The sequence below is a fragment of the Typha angustifolia genome, chromosome 14 (assembly GCF_048772165.1).
Source record: "Typha angustifolia cultivar Huaian chromosome 14, ASM4877216v1, whole genome shotgun sequence".
Classification (NCBI taxonomy): Eukaryota; Viridiplantae; Streptophyta; class Magnoliopsida; order Poales; family Typhaceae; genus Typha; species Typha angustifolia.
The window spans coordinates 11,836,868-11,860,702 of NC_133252.1; the positions used below are offsets into that span (position 1 = coordinate 11,836,868).

A 23,835-nucleotide genomic window follows, 5' to 3' on the forward strand; every position below is an offset into this window, starting at 1 on the left:
AAATAAGTTCTTTTCCTACATGTTTTCCACTTAAAAGGACAACAAAAGGGTATAAATGTAAATTAATTTGAAGGATATCAACAGTGATGTCTTGCTCTATAAACAAACCATTTAACTCGCAAGAATATATTTGTAACGTACGATCGACCGCACCAACTCGAGCGTGGAGATGAAGACAATCCCCGTCCTTCTCTTGGGCTGCGGCGGCGTCGGTCAGCAGCTACTCCACCACGTCGTCGACTGTCGAGCTCTTCACGCCAAACAGGCATTTCTCTCTCTGTGTATATAAATTTCTACTCCCCATTTAGATTTCACAAGGACAGCTGCTTGATTGAGATTTAAACCTTTTTTTTAATTCGTACTAGGGTTTGGTTCTGCGAGTGATAGGGGTGGCTGATAGCCGATCGTTGCTCGTGGTGGATGACGCTACAACGATGGAGATGGACGATGCGTTCTTGATGGCGATTTGCCGCGCCAAGTCTTCGGGCTCACCCCTGTCGTCTCTTCTCGATCTCGGTAATTTTTAAGATTTCTTATAGTTATTGGTCGGTAAATTTTTGTATAATTAGAGTTCGAGTGTCTCAGTCTCAGTCAGATTTTAACAGAAAACTGCTCGTGGGGCGTTAAAGAAAGCAATATTTAGTAATTTCTTTTAATAAGAATATCCGTTACTCACATATTACCTTATTGGTCTCTCGATAATCAAATAATTATGTCCTTCTTTTTCTTCAGTACCTATCCAGTGTTACATTAAAATGGGTTGGGTTCAATGACTTCAATCATCATTTTGATTTAAGTTAGATATAAACTATTAGATTTTGATCCAACTTATAATAGAAGTAATTTAGTAAATTGACGGGTATTGTTAAGTTCACCAAAGTTGTTACCCAGTCAAATGGCAGGCTGTTATTTTTCTGTTACTAATGCAGGGTCGATCTATAAATAGTGAAAATGCACGACATGAGTTAGAAATTTGCAATTAAGTTAATAATGCAGTACAAGATTGTCTTATTAATCAATTTGTTTCAAAGTATGATGGATTGCCAATTTGTGGAACACTATATTCAGCGTGACTGTACTTTAAGTTAAGTTATTAATTGACTGTTTTTTTTTCTTTTGGAGAAATAATTTAGTAATTTCATGTCAAATTTAGTAATTGAATTTCAAGTGTGAATCTTCATTCTATAATCTAACTTTTACAGGGGTTTGGATACTTGATTTCAGGACAGTGCCAGTTATTTAAGGATTTTAATGCCACTATAAAGGTCATTGCTATTGCCGGTCTTCTTGGGAGATCCACTGGTTCGTAGAACTTCTAAGCTGAGATCTTGTTTTGGACATTTTATATGCTATGTGGCTAATATGTGATAAAGCATTGGACAATATGCCTAATGTTATGTCTTGTTTGGTGTGAGCAACTATAGAAGCCTCAAAAGATTCTATTTTCATTCTTTGTGCTACTTAAAAGGTATTTGGAACCTTCATTTGTTTGTTACCTCTAACAATGTCTTCTTCCACTGTTACTACCAGGTTTGGCAGTAGTTGATTGTTCTGCCAGTTCAGAGACTATTGATACATTAAAGCAAGTCTCAGGCCTAGGTTGTTGTGTTGTATTGGCAAATAAGAAGCCACTTACATGTGGAATTGTAATCTAAACTCAACTTTCTGCAATTTATTATTATCTTTTTCTTGCAAAAACATTGTTTACTGATATCTAATTAATGTGTTGAACCTTGTCAACAAGTATGCTTCTTGTAGTATTATTGATGACCTATTGTTTGGCATGCAGGAGGATTTTGACAAGCTTACCTTGCATTATCGTGGAATTCGATTTGAATCAACTGTATGCTCTTATTGCTAGTCATTACAGTTATAAGCTTCCTTGTTCTTTGAGTGTGTTGTAGTTGTTTGGGTTTGCTCATGGCTCTACCCTGCATATGCTTCTTCTTATATTTTTCTCCTTTGCTGTCATTCTATTTGAAACTTTTTCATTTTAGTGCTAAATATTAGTTGAGGTAATGCAAGAATGAGGGGGATTTATCTTAGAATTCGAGGAATTTGACATTTTTAAAAATGATGAGGACTCACATGTCATTCCTTAGAAATGTGATTTTTGTTGTTTCCAGAGCTTAATGAAAGATAGATTCATTTAAAGAGCTTTGTTAAATGTTACGAATCATGTATCCTTATGCTATAGATTTTGAATGAGAAAGGATGTACTTCAACAGCAACATAATGTTGAGTTGTAAGATAGTCATTCTAGATTGATGATCTTATTATTATTATTTTGAGAGAGAAGTGGGTGAGGCCCTGCTATATACTATTGAAATTTTAAAAGAAACAAAGAGAAAGGGGAGCTAATGAAGTTATAACTAACTTCTATACCTAGGTGATTGGTGTTCTTTCACTGTTCTCATCACTAATATATTTTGATGGTGATGTATTACAAATGGAAAAGAAGAAATATATGTATATCTACATATATATTCATAACCGTGGCTCACCAATTTACATATCAAGCAAGCCATAAGCACAAAAATTATGGAAAAACAATGACATCATGCATCTGAACTATCAAGTCCTAGTGAGCTAGAACTTTACAAAAGAGAGATCTAACTATCTTCTATTGCCCATGATTATTTTTTTTCTGGGCATTATTCTGAGAAAGTTAGCATTTCCTTTATCTAATTTTAGCACTTTCAGCTTCATCCCTTTGGATTCTTTGTGATGGTACTAGGTTTCATCAGAAAATGTTTGTTTTGCGTTCTTCTTAGCGGAAATCTTTTTCTTTCCAGGTTGGTGCTGGTCTTCCTGTAATTGCTTCTGTAACTCGTCTACTCATGTCTGGGGACCCCATTCACCATATTATTGGGAGCTTGAGTGGTATTTAATGATTCTAATTGAAGAAGTTGCTAATGCAGCAATGGAATTGATAGTTGGATTTTATATATCTTTTCTCGGTAAACAATGATAGGTACACTGGGTTATGTGATGAGTGAGCTAGAGGATGGAAAACCATTCAGCCAAGTTGTTCAAGCTGCTAAATATCTTGGGTATACGGAACCAGGTCTTAAGTTGTTCCTTGCAAATCTCAGATTCATGTGGTGCATAACTGCAGATATGGTAGAATTACATTCGAAGGGCATCGAAATACATTTTAACATATCAATTAATCTAGAATATTAGCTTTATTCAACTGGAATTTTATCTGAGATTTTAAGTTCTAAGACATTTTTTATCATGAAATTCCACTTCTTCAACTGCATCCTTTCTTGCATTAGACGATACTCTTTCGTGTAAAACTTTTATCTTAATTTCTTGTATCTGAGCTGACAGTTTGATTATATTTCTATGTGTGACTGCCATATGTTAAATACTTTCCGCATCTGTTGACATCTTATTGTACGAATTAAAGTCATAACACGTAACTTTTTAAACTTCTTGCCCAAAACACATCCTTTTCTCTGACTAAGTCATTTTGCACAGAGATTATTTGCAAGAACAACCCCCTGATCCACTGTGCGCATTACCATTGTAGTGTACAGTAGTATGCCCATTCCCTGTCCCTGGTGATAAAAGTTTGAGAATGTGGAAATTACTTCCCTGGTAGAGTGTGCATGTTTGCTAGCTTGAATAGGGGGTTCAGTTTGAGGCAGAGTGAGATATGTTAAGTTGAAGATAAATGCAACTGTGATATCTAGTTATGGAGAAAGTTAAGAGTAACTTCCTTTTGCGCAAGTAAATTATTTGATAGTAATCTCTAGTAATTTACTTTTGAAGAATGATTATCTACTAGAACTTGCTAAATACCTTGTTAATGTTAGAACTAGAGTGGTACTACTATAAGTGTTTCCTTTCTTTCACTTTTATAGCAAACTGCCATTTGGTGTTTTTTAGCTGTTAATTTTCTCCATGTTTGCAGATCCACGTGATGATCTTAGTGGAATGGACGTGGCAAGGAAGGTAAGGAAGAAGAAACCATCTTCAACAAAATGACTGCTTGAAGTTTTACTCTATTGCTTCTGCTTCTTCATTATGTCAGAAAGATGTTATGTTTTATTACCTCACATACATGTAAATCCAATGATATGTCCAGCTTTCATTACTTTTCTGGGTCTATTATTCCAGTTATTGCTTTCTTTATGCCTTAATGAACTTATTTTGTGTAACCAATAAGAATGTCAGAGGTTGGTTGAGTATCTGTCAGTACACATTTTCATAACAGAAAGACGAGTAATAACTGCCTTCTGAGAAACATCTGCAAGTAATATGATAGTTTTCATGGTTTGTACGAAAACAGGCATTGATCCTAGCAAGACTGCTTGGGTGGCGGATTGACATGGATGATATAAAGGTGTACACTCCAAAACTTGTATTTACTACTCCACTGCTTTATTTTGTGATTCATGCAATAATAGTTTAGGTTAAGCCGTTAAGGCTATTTCTCACTTATTGATGAAGTTTATAGAACACTGACGTGACAAATCAAACTCAGATCAATTGAGGGTGCTAATTGAGTAGGCAAGTTACATTTTAATATTATTTAAGCAGAAATTTTTCTCAGTTTTCATTGCTTCCCTTTTTCAGGTTGAAAGTTTGTATCCTGAGGAACTGGGGCATGGCTCAATGTCCACAGAGGACTTTCTAGGAAGTGGTCTGTCACAGCTTGATAAAAATATAGAAGAAAGAGTTAAAGCAGCCTCTTTGAAAGGGAATGTTCTTCGCTATGTTTGTGTGATTGAGGACCAGAGGTATACTCCCTAATGCTCGATTATTGTAATTTACTGATGTTTTTCAAGCTGATTGTGCTGCCAAATTTGTGAGAAAAATGTCTTATTTTATAGTTATAAAGTTATCTTAATTTGCCCACTTTTGTTTAGCTTTATATTTATTTATCTTGGCTACACAAGTGATTACATCACCCAATTTTGTTCTTGGCTGAAAGCCTAAAACAGTTTTTATCAGTCAAACAGGAAGAAAAAGAAAAAAGAACACAATATTTGAGTTCATAGAGATCGGTTGACATCTTTATGAATTATGAAGTTCTGAATATTCATAACTGTTATTTATAACCTTTTCATATTCTCTTATACTAACTTTACTCCTTCCAACTTGCCTTTGGAAATTTGAAACTTGGGTTAAACTTAAGCATGAGAGGCTCAAATTACATGAATAGTCTGAAGAAGCGCCTGATAGAAGTCCATGTAGAAGTCTAAATAGATTTTTGATTTTTTCTCTGATTTTGCTGTAGCAAAACTATACATCTGTATCCATGGTATTTCTATGGGCACTAGTTTAAATGAGTGTAATACAACTATCAAAGAACTACCTATTTCTTAGTATGCAGTAAAAGCTTCTTCATGCAGGTGTCAAGTGGGCCTCCAAGAACTTCCAAAAAATTCACCACTAGGGAGACTAAGAGGAAGTGACAATGTGGTATGCTTTTTTTCCTTCCACTATATTAGTTATTTCTTCTGTCATCAGATGGTTTTCATTTTTCCCCAACTCTCATGAATTGGTAAGAGGATTTTTTTTCATATTCTCTCACTTGGTTTTTTCATCATAATGCTCTCCTACTTGGCCCTCAAACAGTGCACACTTTTTATATACTGGAGACATATTATTTACATGCTACAATTCATTTCATAAGTTGTGAATTTAGATATCCAGAAGTTGCAGATGCCATTTACAGCTTGTTTTCCTTTTGCAGGTGGAGATATACAGTCGGTGTTATAAGAACTCACCTTTGGTGATACAGGGTGCAGGAGCTGGCAATGACACCACAGCTGCAGGAGTCCTTGCTGATATAATTGATCTGCAAGATCTTTTCAAGTAAGATCTCTAGCTTGTTATGAGATTTGCATTAGCATTAGGTTTACGGTGCAGAATGTTAGCAAGTTTACGACAGGAGCATGCTTAATCTGCCCCAATTTTCTTGTACAAGCAGTTTATCTTAAACTAGTTGTTAAGGATAAATCATATAAACTAGTAAATAACAATGAAGGGTCGATTTTATTATGCAGCTTCATGTGACTTCCCTCGACTCTTCATGAAGGACCAAATATTAAATCTAAAGAACTTCAGGCTACATTTTCTTTCATGGCACTTAATCATCTTAGAATGTAATTTACAAGGACCCATGAGTGTAAGATACTAGACTCGGATTGATTGAGTAAAATGAACTAAAGTCTGAGCGTCTGTCCAATGAGGAAATTGGTTACAATGGGCATCATTTTGAATACGGAATAATTTCATGATTCTCACATTACCACTATTGGAAGCAAATAACTAAAAATAGTCTAAGCAGTAAACAACTTATGTTCATTCAAATTACAAATTCTGCGTATTGAAGTCAATTATCAAATCATTACGTGAACGCTCAACTAGGTCAGGCTTCACTCGTTAGTAGATCATGAAATTAATGAGTTTAAGAAGTAAAATGCTAGATACACGTACAAGTTTGACATGGCACCGTTTGCAAAAAATGGTTTCGGCATGGACTGGTGTACATGTCAAAGAAAAAAGAAAATATGTACATATTAAAGCTAGTCAATTACATTTGATTTGAAGCATATTCATGATTGGTAGGTGACCTTCCCATAAGTAGCGTAACAGGTGCATGTCCATAGAAGGGACAATTACTTGGAAATGTACAATATCTGGAAATTCTAGAAGGGGCAGTAGATCAGGTTTTACTCAAAATAGTGAGAAAAAAAATTTGGTCTGTAATGAGAGAGAGAGAGAGAGAGAGAGAGAGAGAGAGAGAGATGCGTTCAAGACATGAAGCCTTTTCCCTCTTATTCCATAATGAGGACAATTAAGTTGTCCTTGGTTATTGTTAACATTTAATTAACGGGGAAGGTCATTGATGACTAGCAGTTGGCCTAAGCTTCCATTAAGAGTGCATTTATTTAAGTGATATAAAATGAGACTGGATTAGTTATTATAATTGACAAAGACTAAGAGCCTGAATTGAATGTGATATATCCTAAAAGATAGGATATAACACACCACATATTACATTTGGAATGCGATGAAATATTTTAAGTAGAGGAATTAGGGTCTTATTACTGTATGTATTTATATAAGAAATAAAAATTTAGATATTTTGATATACAAGTAACAAATTAACAATCTTAATTACTTAATTTTTTTTTGAAACTTTTATTTATATTTTATTAATATTTTGAACTTTAAAATTATTTAATGTATTGCTATATTAATAAGATTTAAATTTTTTATTTTTATTATTATGAATTATCCAAATTAACTTTATATTATTATTTATATTACTTTTAGTTTTAGTTCTGGTTATTTTTAATTGAATGTGATTAGTTTGGATAATTCATATTTGTTACAAATAAATATTTAATATTAAATTTTTAATCTTTTATTTTAAAATACAAAAGAATTTATTTTAATGATATAAGTTAAGTTTGAGATAATCCGCATCAATTTAAATTATAATTGGTCTTATTAGTTTTCTTTATTGAAGATAACAATGTAATTTTATTTAGTTATTCCATTCATATTCTTGTATAAACTAATTAGTGGAATAAAATTGGAATATGAGATTTATTAATTTGTTTTGATGCTAGGGATGATTTATGGAATATGATAAAATATGGAATATGAATGTAGGGATGACTTATGAAATATGGAATATGATAAAATATGATAAAATAATACGAGCCTAGGGATGACTTATGCAATCTGGCAACTAAACGTACCCTAAGGATTGTCCTTAACTCTTAAGATAGAGTTTCGATACCTACAGAAAAAAGAGCATTACCGACAGGAGATTTTTTTTACAAATGACAAAAATTAGTATATTTATAAAGAGCAATTGCTGGAACTGAAGAGATTAAGAATTAGAGTTTACTTCTTGGTGGAGCTTAATGGTTGCTGTACCAATATAAATGTTGAATGCCCAGGGTAGTATTGAAGGAGCATCCACAAATGTTGATTTACTTGTAAGATGATAGAATTTAATGCAATATAATTATATTGTGAATATATTTTATCTCTATGGTTGTTTCCTGATCAGGAATCCTCAATACAAATGTTCGTGCCTAAGTTTATTAAAATCATACTGTTTTATGATCTGGTCATATTTTGTCATACATATCTTATGTAGCACACTTCCCAACTAGCTGGTTGAGCCTAGCATAACTCCAACAAATGCATATAGTTTGGTATGTGTGCCATCATCAATTAATAACCCCAATCAAACCCATTCTTCTTTGCATTGCTATGTACAATTATAGATCACATATGACACATCTCACCACATCAGATAATTGCTAAAGTAAAAAGGAAGTAAGGTGAGAAGTTCTCATTGTCCCAATACTCCACCACTTCACTCTTGGAACTATGGCTCTCTACCCATCATCCATCATAGCCATCATCACCACATGCATAGTTCTCTACGTCGTAAATGGTCAGGCCCAGGCGCCGGCTCCCTCAGGCCCAGATTGCATGTCGGCACTGTTAAATGTGACCGACTGCCTCACATACGTAGAAGCTGGCAGCAACTTGACGATGCCTGACAAGCCATGCTGCCCGGAACTTGCGGGACTTGTTGAGTCTAACCCTGTTTGTCTCTGTGAGCTCCTCGCGGGAGCTGCTGAGTCATATGGCATCAAGGTTGATGATTCCAGGGCACTAGCATTGCCCAAAGTCTGCCGTATCGACACGCCGCCGGTCAGCCTGTGTTCAGGTTAGTGAGGTAAAGTTGGGTGGTGCATGCTATATTTTGCAGCTAGGTTTTGGCTAGAGTGTACTGGTCTTTGTTTCTTATCCGCATCACAACAGACCTTTTCTACTATGGGAATAAGGGCTTCTGTGCATAAATCTTTATATCGGATCCCAAAGATACTATCGGTGAAAACCGAAAATCAATCATTTCTGTGGTAGTGCTGATCGCTGATCTACTTGCCTCAATATATCTTGCAAGTATAAGGGGTTGGATAAAAGGTGATAATAAATTCAAATATCTGATTTGTGCTCATCAACTCTCTCTTTTGTATTTTCTAAAAGTATTTCCACATTTTGAAGTTTAATTAGCATTATTGGACCAGCTTATACCTGCCTGACAAAGATAGTGATTATACATTTTTGTTTCTCCCAATTAGTGGATATGTACTATGTTAGATATTTATAGTGATCATACTTATACATGTACAATGCCACCCTCATCCATCATCCAAGTTTTCTTTGCTCAGCAAACAACTTGTTTGTTCGACATAGAATGATTTAATTTTTATGTATTTGCTAACTGGCGGTACATGTCATTTTGGTGGATGACGTAAGTGCATGTGTAGGGTTAGCATTGATGGATCTGAAATTTTGGTGCTTAATTAAGTGATGCTTGCAGCTGTAGGAATTCCAGTTAACTTGGGCCCTTCTGTAGCTCCAATGAGTGGCACCTCTTCTCCATCCAGCGGCGAGCCACTATTACCAGGTGATTACTTTCCAAAATTATTCTTAATCGTAACTATAAGTACTGTAGTTCAAATGTGTACATTTTCTCTTGTAAGACTTATTGGTATCCAATTTCCTACAGGATCATCAAGCGCTCCAGTTGCCTCACCACCAAAGAGCAATCATGGAGGCCAAGTATTGAGAGCTGTCAATATTGCTGTTCTTTCCTGGCTATCATTTATCACAGCTGCCATGGGAATCTTCTAAGCTTCTCTCAATGGCTTGATTTATCCCAGCACTAAGTTGAAGTTTGCCTTCTTTTCTTGTGTCAATTGGAACCTTCTACTTACCACATGATGTGATCTGTTACTGTCATTTACTCTCTTCCTGTGATTTCGTTACATACTTGTCCAATAAATTGGTGTGGCTACAAGGGTGTGAAGCATTTAATTCCAATGGTCTTTTGTGATGCTCTTCTTCTTGTTGACGTATCTCCAACGGTGAGCATTTAGTCTAAGGCGGTGATTTTAATGGTCGACATGTGACATTTATTGAGCAATTTACTCTCAACTGCCTCTATCCCTTGTTTCTGGTGGAATTTTTTTTAATATAATTTTATGTGAACAGTGGTTAATAATTCAACACAATGAGCCAGGCCAGCAGGAGGAAATAATTGTGCTCTATTCTTTTGCATGTATACCCCCTCAGGAGCTCCTTGTTTGCTTTTGAAACCCTCCAAATTTTGTATTTGCATGAATAATCTTCAAAACCTATTGATTTTGCACTGATGCCTTCTGAGTTATTTATTTATAATATTATGTTAAAATCTGAAGCAAATAACGAAGATGTTCTTATTTAAGAACAATGTATACGAAAGAAATAAATTTATTTATCCTTTTAACCATTAAATAGATTATCGTTTTATTTTATAAGTATCTATATAAAAACAAAAGTTTTGAGCGGTATATATCTAAATATAAATAAATAAATTTTAGAGATATACACATAAATAAGAGATTTGTGAAGGGTATACATGCAAATTAAACCCTAATGAATAACTAAGATGTTAAGAAATTATTCAAGATGATTTCGATTATTTTATTTCTTTGGTATATTATGCTTTGAAATATATAAGCAGGGGTCGGGCTAATACTCTTATCTTTAAATTCGTCAATTTTTTTTTACATTAATCCAACTAAATCATTATAATTATAATTATATGTATAATATATATATATATATTAACTGATTGTGGGCTTGTACGCAATAGACTAGTCTCAAAGAGACCAACGAATAATCCAGTCATAAGATCTCACCATTGAGCTACAGTGAAAGCTTGTTCATTTGTATAGTTATAGAACAAAGATTAAGCCAGGCTTATGCACAACAAACCTCGGTTTAAAATTGTATACCTAGATTTAAGGCCCTTTAAAATTGTATACAAATTCAGGTTAGTAGGCCATGGGCTAGTCGAGGGCCTGCTTACACTATAATGGATTTTTCATTTTGCACCCTATTTTATGTATTTATTGATAGCTTTTCTCTGATTCTTAATTTGACACATTAATAAATTAAAGATTATCACCCTACCTGGGTTATTTTTGAAAATCATATGAGAATTTCATAAACGTCACAAGAAATTCTTTTATTTTCCAATTTTAATCAACAACGAGCCCAATTAAACACTTCAATTAGCCTTCAATTTATGCAAATAATTCTTGATATTTCTAGTAGAGAAAAAGATAACTTTGCTGATAAGTAACAGGGTAACTTGTCTCTATTTTAATAATTATAAAGGTTTTAGTCTTTTTATAGGGATAATTGCACCTCAGTCCTCGTAAACTGTTGCCCTTTTCATAAAAGGTTCCCCATTTAGTTATTTTTTGCACATTCACCCGCCTTATTATAAAAAATCTTTAAAATATACCTTCCTGTTTATTATATGTTAGAATTTTTTTTGTTAAATAAATTACATATGAGTACTGCATGATCAATTATAGGCTCCCTAGGAACTTTTCTAATCATATTTCAAAGAAAAGAAAAGAAAAAATTAAGAGTAAAATAGTTATTTAATGTTTTTTTTAAATTATTTAGGAGAGTTAATGTGTAAAAGAAAAGATGAATGGGTGCTTTTGAAAATAGATAATAGTTTAGAAGATGTTAGCATAATTATATTTTTATTACCATAATCCTCTAATTATCAACCTTGGAATTTCTAATATCCCATCAGTTAAGAGTACATCGAGAGTATCTAAAATAATGCATTTATACACTCAGACCAACCACGGATGCTGATTGGATAAAATCGTGAATCCCTCTACCACTCTATTCTTCTTTAACTTTGTTTATCTATTCACATCATACCTTTATTTATTGCAAGTGACTAAAGTTCTGAAAGCGAGAGAAAACCTTTTCTTCTTTTTCCTCTCTCTCTATCTCTCTTTCTTCCAGCAGCCATTCTGACTGCTATCATATATATTTGGAGTTAGTTAGAACATCAAATCAATGTCATCACATTTATGTAACTTGTGGGACATAGCTCCTCCAATGTTTTGTTATATATATGAAATAGCTCCTTCAGTGTGAATCTCTACGTCTCCATCTTCTTTGTATAAATTCCAATCCCTCTAATTCCAGACTGTATAAAGAAAAATATAAAGAATAATTTAGGAGAAACTTAGTTATCATAAACAAAAGTATAAATTGGATCGGAATCATACAATTTATTTATTTTTAAGCGCCATAGTGACCATTTTATATTTATTCTAGAGGAAAAAAAGGATAAGAAAATATTTAATATTTTATGTAAATAAGAGAGTTTATGTGAAAATTAATCATTATTGTGTGGGGTATAGATGTAACTAATATAAAAGATTAATAATAATAATAATAATTCATTCTTAATGAAGGGAATGCCACCAACCAACAATGAGATGCTGCTACATGAGGTTCAGATACTTAGAGTGTTTTAGAAGATTAGATCACATAATCTTCTTCTGAAAGAATCGTATCGACTATAACACCCTAGGCAGGCCAACTTGGTATTACATAATGAAGCATATCATGGTTTTTGATTAACAAAAGATAAGTGTACCAAAAAAGAAAAGGTCAAAGTGATCTTACTAATGAGTGCTCAACCACAAATCCAAGAGTTTTACATATATTAATTTCACCTCAATAGAAAAAGTTATTCCATGTCGACTTGTCAAACTTAACTGGAACTATTCTCTGCCTTATTTTTCCCTATATTGTGACTTAAACTATTGAGTCAGATAGATACCATTAGTATTAATAATGGCCTAATTCTATTAGTTATGCAACTTCCTCCTCATCTAAGCTTCACATTAACATATCTCACATTCATCACCCTTCAAGTGCTGTTTCTTTTGCTTGAAATGGAAAAAGGAGATCAAATTCTTTAAAAAAATATCCAGCAGCATAGTCTATCTTCTGTTCATGATCACTGTTTACTCCCTGAAGAAAAGGATATATATATATATATATACTGAGATCATTAAATGTTGAGAAGCTTTATATTTAGGACTGCACATCTCTATTGATCCAGTGATCAAGGATGTCTCAAGCGATATTTATCCGAAAACGCCCTCGACCTGCGAGAATGACAAGAACAACAAGCAAAAGAAATATAGTACTTCAAGAGGATCCAGGTGATGGAGAAGAAGGAAGTAGTGGGTTCGAGATAACTCTCGGTTTGCGCGCTTCTCCGACGACAACGACGACGACGACGAAGATCACACGAGAATCTAGGCAGAAGAACGAAGAATTTGGGCAGCCTCTCCAGTTCTTGCACTACTGCGGTGTATGTAGGCGTCCCCTTGGATTAGAACGCGATATCTATATTTACAGGTGCACTTAATTTTCTTGATCTTTCTCCATATAAGTAGTTCACAGGATAATTTAGAGGTTTTCTTTTTATCATGATGCATTACTGTGAATTTCTTTTTCCTTACAAGGAAGGCAAATTTATGTGAATTAGACTCTCTCTCTCTCTCTCTCTCTCTCTCTTTTTTAATATCAAGTTTGGATCGACTGCATTGGTTCTCTAAGTATGAAAACGTTAAGAGTTCTCAAAAATTCTTTCTCATGTTCTTCTAGTTAGTTATTTTTATTTACTTGTTGCAGCTTCTTTTGCTGAAGATTTTTTTAAAATTTTTTTTCTGAAACTTCATCAGAGATGGAGAGAGAAACATATCCATGATCAAGCAAATTAAGCTCAAAGCTGTGGCCATTTCTATGTACATATAAGCCTTCAAGTTTTATGAAAAAGATAGAATTTTTTTTATCAAAGATCCATTATTTTTTTGCCTTTTTTGTTTTCCTTTCTTAATAGATCCAATTGATTGTGTGGTTGTAGGGGAGAAAGTGCCTTCTGTAGCATGGAATGCCGAGAGCAACACATGAGATATGATGCTCAAAAGTGAAATCTATCTATCCCTTGCGTCAATGGATGGAAATAATGGAATATAGATATTGGATTCTCTATATTGTCTCGTATAAATATATTAAATCCAGTTTGTATAGATGTAATTAATTAATTTTCCTTGTATTTCTTACATAGTTCAATGTTCATTCTATATATATATATATCTTTTCGTATGATATTTATCGAATAACTTAAACTTTTAGATCAATTTATTATTCAATAATTGAGCCAAATTTTAATAATGTCTTCGTATGATCGTAATATTGTTGACTTGGTCATTTAATCCTAATTTAATAAAAAAATTGACACACAAACTTAGTCATTAAACATAAGACAAATAATACATATCATACTTTTTACACACCTCCTCATATAACAAACAATAAGATGTGTACCTCATCATATCACACCAGTAAATATTATATGACTAATTAATTCAAAAGCTCAAGCTACTAAGTAATGAATCAATAATATATATTATAAAAAGATCCACCTTAGATTACAAAAATCTAGTTGCATAATTGAAGCAAAGAAACATCAGTGAGCAACTACCCCCATTTGTCATTTTGGTGGGGCCAAGATGCACATAAAACTCAATGGGAGGATCTCCAGACTCTTAGTTGCAATTACTGCAGAGCTCCCATCAATCTCCAATAATTGGATACCTTATTTCAACTGGGCCCCACCATCACATATGCATTAACTAATCACCATTGGCTTGATTGGTGGGGCCCCACACCCATTATGGATGTAGGTGAGATTAACCCCTTAGGTGAGGATTAAGTGACATTAATTTGGAATCCTCTTGTTCTATCAAGTTATTTGAGAGTATTTTTCCCACAAAATAAAGAAAAAAAAAAAGGAAACCTTTTATTAAATCACAATCTACTTAGACCCCTTATATTTTTAAGTCATAAAAAAATATAAGGGGCCCAGCTACAAAATAATAATAAAAATAATAAAAAATATATAGGGTGTGATTTGAAAATTTCCTTTAAAAAAAATCTAGTGATCTTTCGTGAAGTAGCAATCAGACGGTCCATATCTGTTGCTATCGCCGGCCGCCCGAATCACGATGCACTTGTCAGTGTACTGTTCAACACTGTATACCGAAATAGGGTAAGCATTCATTGTCATAAAAACCTTTCAGATATAATGGACAGGATGTGAAATTAGTAGACTTAGACTGACCTTCGTCATGAGAGTTTATAATTCTCAATATGGACTTCATTTTGATGTCGAAATAGAAATAGAGGTTTTATTGATTACTAATTGAAACTTAATAGCATATAATATAATATAAATCCTTAATAAGATGATGTGTTTTTATTTTAACATACTTTTTTCATACTTCAAATTTAAAAGCATTTTTAAATATTTTGTTCATAAATAACTGTGTTTCATTGACATCAGTGTTTATTGTCGATAGATAAACTGTAAAATTATATTCAAAGTTGATTATATTATCTTTGTCCGTTAGAATTAATGGTGGACTAACCTAACAATTATAATTTGGTCCGGTCCACTTAGTATAAATGTTGAGAAATTTTCATACGACACCCTGCTTTATAATAAAATTATGGTTTTACCCCCTATATTTTTTTACTATTTAGAAATCTAATTCTATAATTTAGTAAATATGTGTAAAAGATAATACTAGATCCGTTGATTAAACTTAATTAAACTCTTAAGCTAATTATACCAAAAAGATTATCAAAATACCTTCGGCTAAATTATACTTGCTCAACCTATACTAAAGGTGTTTTAGTCATTTTTTTAAAAAAATAAATAAATTTTATAAAATATTCTCATCTGCTTGAACGGTGTTAGTTGAAATCTAACACAGATTATTTTCTGCACATATTCGCCAAACAAAGTGCTCAATTTATAAATTATAAAAATATAGGGTGTAAACCACAATTCTATTAAAACATAAGGTGTTATATGCAAATTTTTCTTAAACGGTTAAGTTCAAATTTTGTATTTAAATCGATCTAGGCCACAAGACTTCATTTAAATTGTTCCCAAGGCCCGGTACAAGTTATTGGGCCTAGTTGGGCCTTGGATATCTTGACTCTCTCACTTATTTCTTGTAAGGCACAAATATCTATAATCTTTTGCCCCATAAGGATGAGGTAGATAAACCTATCAAACAACTATTTTATCCTCAACTTCTCTATATTTCTTTTCTTTAAAATAAGAGTAAAATAATCCCTCAGAATTATTAAAATTAATCTCATGATAGTTATGTCATATTTATTTTTAAAAAAAATAAAAAATAAACAACTACTGGAAGAGCTATTTAGAAGATTTTATATAGTTGAAACATCAACACTGAGTTTAGCTTGTTCCGAGCTGAAAGATTTTATATAATTAAAATATCGAAACTAGGCTTAGCTTGTTTTGGGCTAGAAGATTTTATATAATTTAAACATTAAAACTAGGCTAAGCTTGTTTCGGGCTAAGTAATCACACACATACAACAAATTCAAAAATAACCTAACCTAGGGTGTCAAACCATGAAATCGCTTAAATATAAGGTGTCATGTGCAAATTTCCTCACATTTATGCGGGGACTATTTGTAGAAGACTCTAATGATTGGATAAGTCACCATATCATCATCATTTACCTACTGAGTAACATTTTTAGGAAATTATATAATCTATAGAGTTAATGACTACATTTATGAGAAAATCCAGGTAGGTAATCCAACTTACCATTTGAGAGATTAAGTGAATCTAAGAATGCCGGTTAGAAGTGAGGAACGTTGGTGGTGGTATGATTAGGAGTAGATTAATCTTAAGATTCACTGCTGGAGAAGCTATGGAGACAACTATTAATTGCAGTTGATATTTTAGCTTGCAAAAATTGGAGACTAATTTAGTTGCCAAATAGGATGAAATAATTGATAAGCTCTCACGAACACTTTGAAGGGATAGATAGGTGCAAATTTTGGGGGATTTTTTGGGTACTTACTAGGTGAGTTTAGCTATTGGGTTAGAATCTAATGTGGGGCCCTAAGTAATATATGGGAGGTATACTTCATAAAACAATAAGATTGGTGAATTGGCACAGCTCAGTCACTTGGCCAAAGGCATTTGATAGCCGTTGCAAAACCCTATTTTCAAAATTTTCCTATCTATGCATGAAATTACTAATCTACCCTTTTTGATTGCTTTCAAAGGTTGGCTAAACATAGTAACCATACTTTAAAACTCTCATCATTTTGAATAATCAAACTATAATTTCTTTTTTTTTCTTTTTCCTAAGTATAAACATAAATATTCGATACCAACATTTACTTTCCTATTGTGATTGTGTGATTGTGATAGAATGTTTGCTTAGATTTGTTACAAATTTTCGTAGATATTATTTGTACGAGAAATAAATGGAATGGATCGGCACAGCATAGAATACTTATGAAACTCAACTGAAAATAAATGTCGACGATCTCTCAGATGAGATCAGTTATTATGTTTTTCGGTAGATATTTAGTTCACCTGCCAAAATATTAACTGATATTCTTGTCGTATCGACAACGATCACCTTACTATATATCCGCAAATCGACGTGACTATAAATTCCAGTTGAAATTGGTGGCATTAGTTTTCAAATATGTACTATGTGAAAATCTATTCATTGTGAAATACTCTCATAGCATTTTCTTTTTGATATATTGAATGAAGGAATACCAAAAATAAGGAAAAATAACAAGCATGATAAGATTACCATGGAAACCAAGCACAAGGGTAAGATAGTAAACATAATTTTACAAATGCCAAATTGGATTTTTCCCACTCATTTGGGTGCCACCTAAAGTTTACTTTCCATTATTGGATATTTTGATCTTATTTAACCCCCTCCTCCATGTCACATTGGACCATGAAAAATTCTTCTTAGCCTAAGCATATACTGCTCTTTTCTTCCTCTTACTACATCTACTGTTACTTCAGATCATCTCACTCTCAAGGTAGTATTTAGAGCAGACTAAAAATACTCTACAGGGACTATACCTTCTCCTCTTAGTAGAATAAGCTGCTCATATTGTAATGCTAGTATGAGCTTGTTTTTCACGTATGAAATGATAGATTTGCTGTCGTTGTTGCATTCATTTTATTTGTTCCTTTTTTTCTTCACTTGAGCATTTCCTTTGCTTTTCCTTAAAGTGGATTAGTTTATAAGTTTTCTATAGATAATAACATTGGAACTATGCTTCCCACTTTTATCTGCTTAATTATAAGAGAATATATATACTTTTATTTGCCCCTATTCGCTAGTTTAATTCTTAAATTAATTAGACTTCTCTCTTTTTTTTAGCTTCAGTATTTTTTCCTTCACATATTTCGAATATGCTTGTTTTTGCTAGCCTGTCTTAATTCCATAAAATTATTCTTCTTTTTGTAGAGAAGATTAAAATATTCAGACTATCATATTATAATCAGAGAGTAGAATATAAAATTTATATTTCTTGAATCACTAGTTTTTATATTTCTTGCATATAACTCATGTTAAATTAGATACTGATGTTTTCTATGGCTAAATGTAATCATGGAGGAGTAGTTGGAACTTCCAATTATGACTGACTTCTTACAGCAATTTCTTTTCTTTTTTATATCAGATGCAGATTCTCTTTTCAGTCTTAGTGGATGCAGAAATCTACCTTCTTTTTGGTTTATAGATCATTATAGGAACTGATATATATATATAGTTATAGTTATAGTTATGCATTTCTCTTTTTCGAGAAGATAGTCATGCATTGCTCTTACGTGATCTATTTGCTTTGTACTTAAAACAAGACTTTTAGAGGTCCACTTTCTTTTCTGCGATACTTCTTATGTTAGTTTGATCCTTAAAATCATATAACTATCTTGAACTATCTACAGAAATATTGTTTTCCACATATCTTCATGTCCAAATTAATGTCCAGTTTGTCTAACTCTTGAGATTGGAGTACTATTTTTCTTTTCTTTTTCTTTTTAACAAAGGTTTTGACTTCAAATTTTGCTACTTAAAACTTAATGGCATAAAGAGACTTTCTTGTTAGTTTCTTCAAGTGCTGTCTGATTATGGAAGTATGCTAAAATTGAATATAGTCGAACCAAAAAAAAAAAGAGAGTGCATCCCACATTCTATTACATGCATGACTTGGTTTCCGATACAAAATATTCACATTTCAAGGATCACGCATTTTGTTCATTTTTTTTTCATACACTAATTTTGGATTCTCCTCCAATTTATTCTCTCTAATTTAATCTCAGAAACGATGAACCCTGAAAAGAGATCTACAAGCGATAATGCGACGCCGCAAATGCCATCTGCAACTGATGGTAACTCTGGGACAGCAGCTCGTGGGGTCGCAAATCCTGATGAGGCTGGTCCTTCTACTATCAGGGAAGAAGAGACGAACGAGTCGCAGACTGTGAATTCCAATGACAGCTCCTCTGATGAGGACGATGGAGACGAAGAAGTAGAGATCAGGGAGCTCGAGGCAAAGATTGCAGAATGTAAGGACAAAGTAAAAATCTTGCAGGAACAACAGAAGAACAAGGGGAAGCAGAAGGAGGTGTCTCAATCTCCAGACAGTCAATCCCGAAAAAAGAAGATGTCCAGAGCCCATGATGCAGTTCTTAGGAACATGCTCAAGATGATGGACTCATGCGGCGCCAAGGGATTTGTCTACGGCATCATACCTGAAAAGGGTAAACCGATGAGTGGTGCCTCTGATAGTTTACGAGCATGGTGGAAGGAGAGGGTGAAGTTTGATCGGAATGGCCCGGCAGCGGTGGAGAGGTACCATATCCAGAACACCCTACCGCCGAATGCATCAGAGAGTGGCAATTCTATGTCGGTGGCTGAGTCGCTCCTCGAGCTCTCAGATACTACCCTTGGTTCTCTCCTCTCTTCTCTTATGCAGCACTGTGATCCACCACAAAGAAGGTTTCCACTAGACCAGGGAGTTGCACCACCATGGTGGCCTAATTCACAAGAGGAGTGGTGGCCGGAGATGAGAATTCCAGAAAAACAAGGACCGCCACCGTACAAGAAGCCACATGATCTAAAGAAGTCATGGAAGATGAGTGTGCTAGTAGCAATCATCAAGCATATGGCGCCCGCGTTCGACAATTTGATGCGCCTCGTCAAGCAATCCAAGAACCTCCAAGATAGGATGACTGCAAAGGAGTGCTCCCTGTGGAACCATGTAATCCGCGAGGAGTTCAATCTATACTACAGACAACATCCAGAAGCGCCTCGACCAGAGGCACCGCTGTTTTTGGGCGGCGGTCCGGTGTCAAGCGGTGGCAGCAGTAGAACAGGAGGTTACAATGTGGACGTCAACAATGATGGCTCAAATGTTGAGGCGAATTTGCACAATGATATTCCAATGGATATTCTACTAGCTTGGCCTCCGAGGAATGTGGAGAGGAGAATAGGAGAAATGATTCAGAAGAGGAATGCTGAGATGCTAATGATACCGAATCCACCCGCTGTCTTTACATGCGATCATCCACGATGTTTGCATTACCATTACCAGTATGGGTTTAGGAGTCGGGATCAGAGGGACCAACACCTACTCATTTGCGGATTTCGGAACCCACCAAATCAGCAAATGATGAATGAGAACACGAGGCCACTAGGTGCTCAGCTCTTTGGTACGTATGGAAGTAGCAGTAGCTACAACAACAACAATATGATGTACCAGGGATGGGTGAGCACTCTACCGCAAGTGGCTCAAATTGGTCGCAATCCTTTTCACACTTCTCCTATGGCTGCAGATCCTAGTTCCTCGTTCCAACCTCCGAGGAACATATACAATGATAGATTTTGGCCAGCTTTTAATCCAAATCTACCTCCACAAACATTTCTGGGCCCAAGAATTCTGCAACAAACATTTCCCGGCCCAAGAATTCAGCAACAAACATTTCCTGAAGTAGGGGAAAGCTCTACCCAGAATGAGCTTCGTGCAAGACCAAGTTCATCACATCAGCATGGTAACATGATGGGGTACTACTATGGGAGTAATGTGGGAAGCAACACTTTGGCCGACAATGTCCGGAACACTATGCAGCAGTCCTCAGGTATGCCAACGGGAACTGCTTCATATGATCAGGCGACGGCAGCGGAGAACCAGCCAAGGGGCATGAACACTGAATTCATCTATGACCCAATAATCTTTGGGAATTTTGACGATCCATCTCATGGCGATAAGTCGCAACAAGGTGGCCCATCCCAGTAGTGCAGAATGATGAGAGTGGTTGACATAAATAAATATGCATGAAGAGCACCTCTATTTGTAGTTCCCTTTTCTGACTATAATAAAACTTTGACAATTAGCCTATAAGTTATTTCTTGAGATGCTTAATAAGGCATTCAAAATAGAGATAATGAGCTCTAGAAATAGTTTCGATATATTTGATCCATGCATGTCGATGTCTGCTTTCTTTCTTGTCAGAGTTAATTCGATGGTGAGAACAAGTTTCCTTTTCTCTGTAAGGAAAAAAAAACAGTAGTAAGAAAAACAATATTCTTCAGCAAAATCATCTGACAAAATGGTACAAGTATTTATCAGAAGATTACTAACTATTTACCAAGTAGCATGAAAAACCAATCAGCAAGGAGTTAAGAAAATAGACATCAAGAATTACCTCTCTATGCAAATCGATATTACAACAGAGTAAGAGAGTGAGCGGAGAATCCTAATTAATCTTCAAAAGAAAGGATTCCCTTCCGGTATCCCAGGGAGATGGCTAGACTGAAAAAGCTAGGTTGGCTTCCAGTATCCATAGTAGAAAGGAACCACTCAATGCTGAAATGAGGATGGAAAATAATGAAATAAGTCTTCTTGGTGACTCTGTACTGCTATGGAATCACATATTTATAGACATACAGTGGTGAATCATTCAATATTGTCCTTCGAGGCGAATTAATCCTATAAGAATTTGTATTTTATGCGTACTAGATATCGTTTACTATGCGGGGGTGTTAGATCACCATTGATTTTTGCCAATCCTAAACAAGTGTAAAACAACAATTAGACATGAATGATAGGTTCAATTCTATCTCAATTGTCTGCACGCGACGATACCCGCATATTAGCTTCCTAGCTTCGACAAAAATTGGTATGCAGTAACTGCATTTTCGTCGTGTTCCTTTAAGAGTTACTGAAAATACGCTATCCAACAGATTTACTGACCACCACAATTTATTTGTTGCCAGTGTATAAGAGAAACAATTATACATCTTATCATATAAGGGTGGAAACCAGTTGGATATGCATATCAAATAGTGGTGAAATCGCACAATTTATTCATTTCTTTCCTGAATGCATTTGATTATATGGATATCAGTATGAATCTAGATACATCAATACACGCAAACAAAGACTGAGATATATTTAGATAGTATACTGTAACATAAGAAAATGCCTTCTGAACGAATGCAATGATGCAATCAATAGATATTTGAAACAAATAATACAAGGCAGCTGTTTATTTGTAAATTGTTCTCCAAAATATAATGTATTTTACCCTCAGAGATGATATTCTAGTTACAAGACGTGCTATTACATACATTCATTTGTAAATTACTATCCATTCCTCAAATCTTTCACTCATTGTATTGCAGATATGTTCATCTGAATTACAACTTGGGATTTAATGGTAACTTATATCTTGAAATTGAAAAATAAAGAAAACATTATGACTTACTATAGGGATTGCAAAATATGCATGCATCTCCCATGGCTAATGGCATCTCCACCACTTAAAGCTTTCTGTTGTTTCTCAAGAGAAAGAGAATGATCAAACCAGACATACAATCAATTTAAAAAACATTTAATCCTAGCGTGTTTTCTGCTTACTTTGCGAGCTAGATACAAATTTCAATCGCATAGGGTGTCAAACTGTGGAATTGCTTAAATGTCAGAGGACTATAGTGTATAGGATATCTCCCAAGTAAAAGATAACCATAAATATTTTTTCCATTTGTAGAAGACTTTAATGATTGGATAAATCACCATATCACCATCAAATACCTACTGAGTAACATTTTTAGGAAATTATATAATCTACTGAGTTAATGACTACATTTATGAGAAAATCCAGGTAGGCAATCCAACTTACCATTTTAGAGATTAAGTGAATCCTAGAATGCAGATTAGAAGTGAGGAACGTTGGTAGTGGTAGGAGTAGGAGTAGATTAATCTTAAGATTCACTGCTGGAGAAGCTATGGAGACAACTATTAATTGCAGTTGATTTTTTAGCTTGCAAAAATTGGAGACTAATTTAGTTGCTAAATAGGATGAAATAATTCATAAGCTCTCACGAACACTTTGAAAATTTTGAAGGGATAGATAGGTGCAAATTGGGGGATTTTTTGGGTACTTATTTGGTGAGTTTAGCAATTGGGCTAATCCAATGTGGGGCCCTTAGTAATATATGGGAGGTCTACTTCATTAAACAATAAGATTGGTGAATTGGCACAGCTCAGTCACTCATTTTGATAGCCGTTGCAAAACCCTAGTTTCAAAATTTTCCTATCCATACATGAAACTACTAATCTACCCTTTCTGATTGCTTCCAAAGGCAAGCTAAACATAGTAATCATGCTCTTAAAATTCTCATCATTTTGAATGATTAAACTATAATTTCTTTTATTTTTTCAAAGTATACAAAAGTTCATGGCAATTGTGAATATTGGAAACTACCAACCTTTATATTCCTATTTATAAATTTTATTTTTTCACAAAAAAAAAGGAACCTTTACTTTCAAAATGTGATTGTGGTAATAGGTTATAGCATGTTTGCTTAGATTTGTTATAAACTTTGATGGGTTATAGTTGTACGAGAAATATATGGAATGAATCAGTATAGCACAGATTAACTTGCGGAACTCGACTAAAATTAAATTAACAATCTCTCGGGTGAGACTATTTATTATGTTTTCTGATAGATATTTAGTTCACTCGCC

At 34.2% G+C, this 23,835-nt stretch overlaps 1 protein-coding gene across 1 annotated transcript; it reads left to right on the forward strand.

Annotated features, from left to right (window-relative positions):
• Positions 1–115: 115 nt before the first annotated feature.
• Positions 116–9,704, forward strand: LOC140776077 (uncharacterized). The gene is made up of 14 exons (XM_073119636.1): positions 116–265; positions 366–516; positions 1,225–1,302; positions 1,531–1,646; positions 1,790–1,843; positions 2,796–2,883; positions 2,975–3,067; positions 3,923–3,963; positions 4,301–4,354; positions 4,588–4,751; positions 5,367–5,436; positions 5,711–5,832; positions 9,377–9,463; positions 9,566–9,704. Exons 1-13 carry the CDS (start codon positions 170–172, stop codon positions 9,393–9,395), a joined length of 1,146 nt encoding a protein of 381 aa, XP_072975737.1. The 5' UTR covers positions 116–169; the 3' UTR covers positions 9,396–9,463; positions 9,566–9,704.
• Positions 9,705–23,835: the final 14,131 nt, after the last annotated feature.

Coding starts and splice junctions, on each gene's coding strand:
- LOC140776077 (XM_073119636.1), top strand. CDS start 170: ATGAAGACAATCCCCGTCCTTCTCTTGGGCTGCGGCGGCGTCGGTCAG. Junction 266..365: donor GAGCTCTTCACGCCAAACAG/GCATTTCTCTCT, acceptor AATTCGTACTAG/GGTTTGGTTCTGCGAGTGAT. Junction 3,964..4,300: donor GAATGGACGTGGCAAGGAAG/GTAAGGAAGAAG, acceptor GTACGAAAACAG/GCATTGATCCTAGCAAGACT.